This window comes from Babylonia areolata, chromosome 34 (assembly GCF_041734735.1).
Source record: "Babylonia areolata isolate BAREFJ2019XMU chromosome 34, ASM4173473v1, whole genome shotgun sequence".
Classification (NCBI taxonomy): Eukaryota; Metazoa; Mollusca; class Gastropoda; order Neogastropoda; family Buccinidae; genus Babylonia; species Babylonia areolata.
This window is the reverse complement of record NC_134909.1, coordinates 19409185-19411684: the sequence shown is the minus strand read 5'-3', so window position 1 is coordinate 19411684 and position 2500 is coordinate 19409185. Positions and strand designations below refer to the sequence as shown.

At 44.8% G+C, this 2500-nt stretch overlaps 1 protein-coding gene across 1 annotated transcript in view; it reads left to right on the top strand.

The window, feature by feature from the left end:
• LOC143277527 (von Willebrand factor D and EGF domain-containing protein-like) overlaps positions 1-2005 on the top strand; it is an 8626-nt gene extending 6621 nt beyond the window's left edge. Inside the window, exon 4 of the mRNA XM_076582397.1 lies at positions 749-2005. Coding sequence (XP_076438512.1) covers positions 749-973 — 225 coding nt within the window. The 3' untranslated portion in view covers positions 974-2005. The remainder of the gene's footprint in view (positions 1-748) is intronic.
• Positions 2006-2500: the final 495 nt, after the last annotated feature.

Genomic DNA, 2500 nt, shown 5'->3' with positions numbered 1-2500 from the left:
TACCCCTTCCCATGCCCACCCCCAGTCCCCTGGTTTTGAATTGTGGTCCATGGCCAAAGTTCAATTAAAACAATTTCGTTCGTTCGTTCGTTCGTTCTCTCTCTCTCTCTCTCTCTCTCTCTCTCTCTCTCTCTCTCTCTCTCTCTGTTGGTTAGTATCTTTTCTTTCTTTCTTTTTTTCTTCAAAGAAGGAACTTCGTTTTGTTTCATTATTAACTTTGCTTCCACCATTTCACTCGTTTATTATAATGGTTTGTTATAAATTGAAAGTATGTTGACGCATTCACCCATGTTGTAGGGACCTCATGGCCAATAGCATTAATTAAAGTGTCAAAGCGTCAAAAGCGTCTCTCTCTCTCGCTCTATCTCCCTCTCTCTTTGTCTCTCTCTCCCTCTCCCCGCTCTCTCTCTCTCTCCTCTCTCTCTATCTCCCTCTCTCTCTTTCTCTCTCTCCTTTCTCTCTCTGCCTCCCTCTCTTTCTCTCTCTCCCTCTTTCCTCTCTCTCTCCTCTCTCTCTCTGTCTCCCTCTCTCTTTCTCTCCCTCTCTCCTCTCTCTCCCTCCCTCTATCTATCTCTCTCTCTCCCCCTCTCTCTCTATCTCCCCTCTCTCTCTATCTTCTTCTCTCTTTCTCTCCCTCTCTCTCTCTCTCTGCCTCCCATCTCTCTCTCTCGCCCCCCCCCACCATCCCCTCTCTCTCTCTCTCTCATCTTTGTCAAATCCACATCACAACAAGTGCTACGTTTTGCAGGAGTACCACTGCAACACCCACGCCCCACTGTGGTTGGACCTGAGAGGCCAGTCTCTGCCATATCCCGGTGACGAGGTGACAGCACGTGTCTGTGCCAGCTTCTACTTTGACTGCTGCCTCTTTTCGCGCCCCATTACGGTGCGAAACTGCGGCCACTTCCTTGTCTACAAGCTCCAGCCAATCGACGGATGTCACTTCGCCTTTTGTACTGAGCCTCAGTCGTAAACTTCTCAGTCGTATGTTGTAATTATCTGTGAACAGGGTCCAGAAGAACTCTCTTGCCTGATGACACTGCTCATGACAATCCTCTAGGGGAATCTTTTGTTTAAACGTAAAAATTCTCATTATTTTACACGCAACACAACATTTGATGTTAATGATGATGATGATGGAGTCTCCCGTCGGTCCGACGGGTGAGTAGGCAGGCAGGCTTATCTGTCGGTGTGTGTCCTCATATGGGAGAAGAGGCCGATTCTGGATGCGCAGCACTTCCCAAAGGTGTTGCAAGGGAAAACGTCTCCAGAAGTTGAGCCCTGCTTCCTTCGAGGAAATGTTAATGATAATGCAGCACAAATACCATGCCCTGTTACGAACAGTGCACAGTGTTCAAGACGGTGAATGCAGGAAAGAACGCTTTTCTAGTTTTGCAATAGCAATTTACCATGTTTATTTGCAACATTGTAGTCACAATTTCACATTTATGAATTTCGAATATTATAGCGTTAATTTGGCGGATTGTTAATGAACTCATGTTTACCCTGAATAGACACACGGTTGGCTTGTTATGTTCCCTTTGATTGACTTTGATTGATGTTATAAGTTCTGCTACCGCAGTGTCTGCGAATGTACGAGTGTAGGGGTTGTAGTGGTGGAGGGTAGTGCACATTTTATAATTTCAATGATTTTGTCAAATTTTGAAACTGCTTTTTGTTGTTGTTGTTGTTGTTGTTCTGTCGTCTGTTTTCTGTTGTCTTCATTCTTTTTTTTTTACATTATATTTATTATTTATTATTTATTTATTTGTGTAAGCTTATCTATCATTTATTCACCTTTTTTTCTTTCTCAAGGCCTGACTAAGCGCGTTGGGTTACGCTGCTGGTCAGGCATCTGCTTGGCAGATGTGGTGTAGCGTATATGGATTTGTCCGAACGCAGTGACGCCTCCTTGAGCTACTGAAACTGAAACTGAAACTTCATTACACGTTGTAATCCTTCATACAGAGTGGCACTGAATCCATTGGAACAGTAAACCATTCCAGCTGGCTTCCTTTCTTGGTGTTGTGTGCTTATTTCCATTAACTGGTTTGAGTGGTACGTCTGCATAATTCGTGTACGTCTGCTTTTCTTTTAACTCTCTCCATACGAATGGCGAAAGAGACGACGTTAACAGCATTTCACCCCAATTACCATCAACAAAATATTGCAAGCGGAAGGCTCTTATACTGAAGAGGTGAATGTTGACAAAGAATACCACAATTCTGACGACGGAAGCTAAAGGTTGGGTCGTTCAGACACCCACTGGACATCCGAGGGGTCTGTGTAGAGGAGAAGAGAGGACTGGCCGTACTGAGTGAGTTAAATAAAAGTCACGTATGTTTTAGAATCTTACCTGCCACTCTGCATCAGATGGAGTGATGGCCTAGAGGTAACGCGTCCGCCTAGGAAGCGAGAGAGTCTGAGCGCACTGGTTCGAATCATGGCACAGTTACCAGTATTTTCTCCCATTCAGCTAGACCTTGAGTGGTGGTCTGGA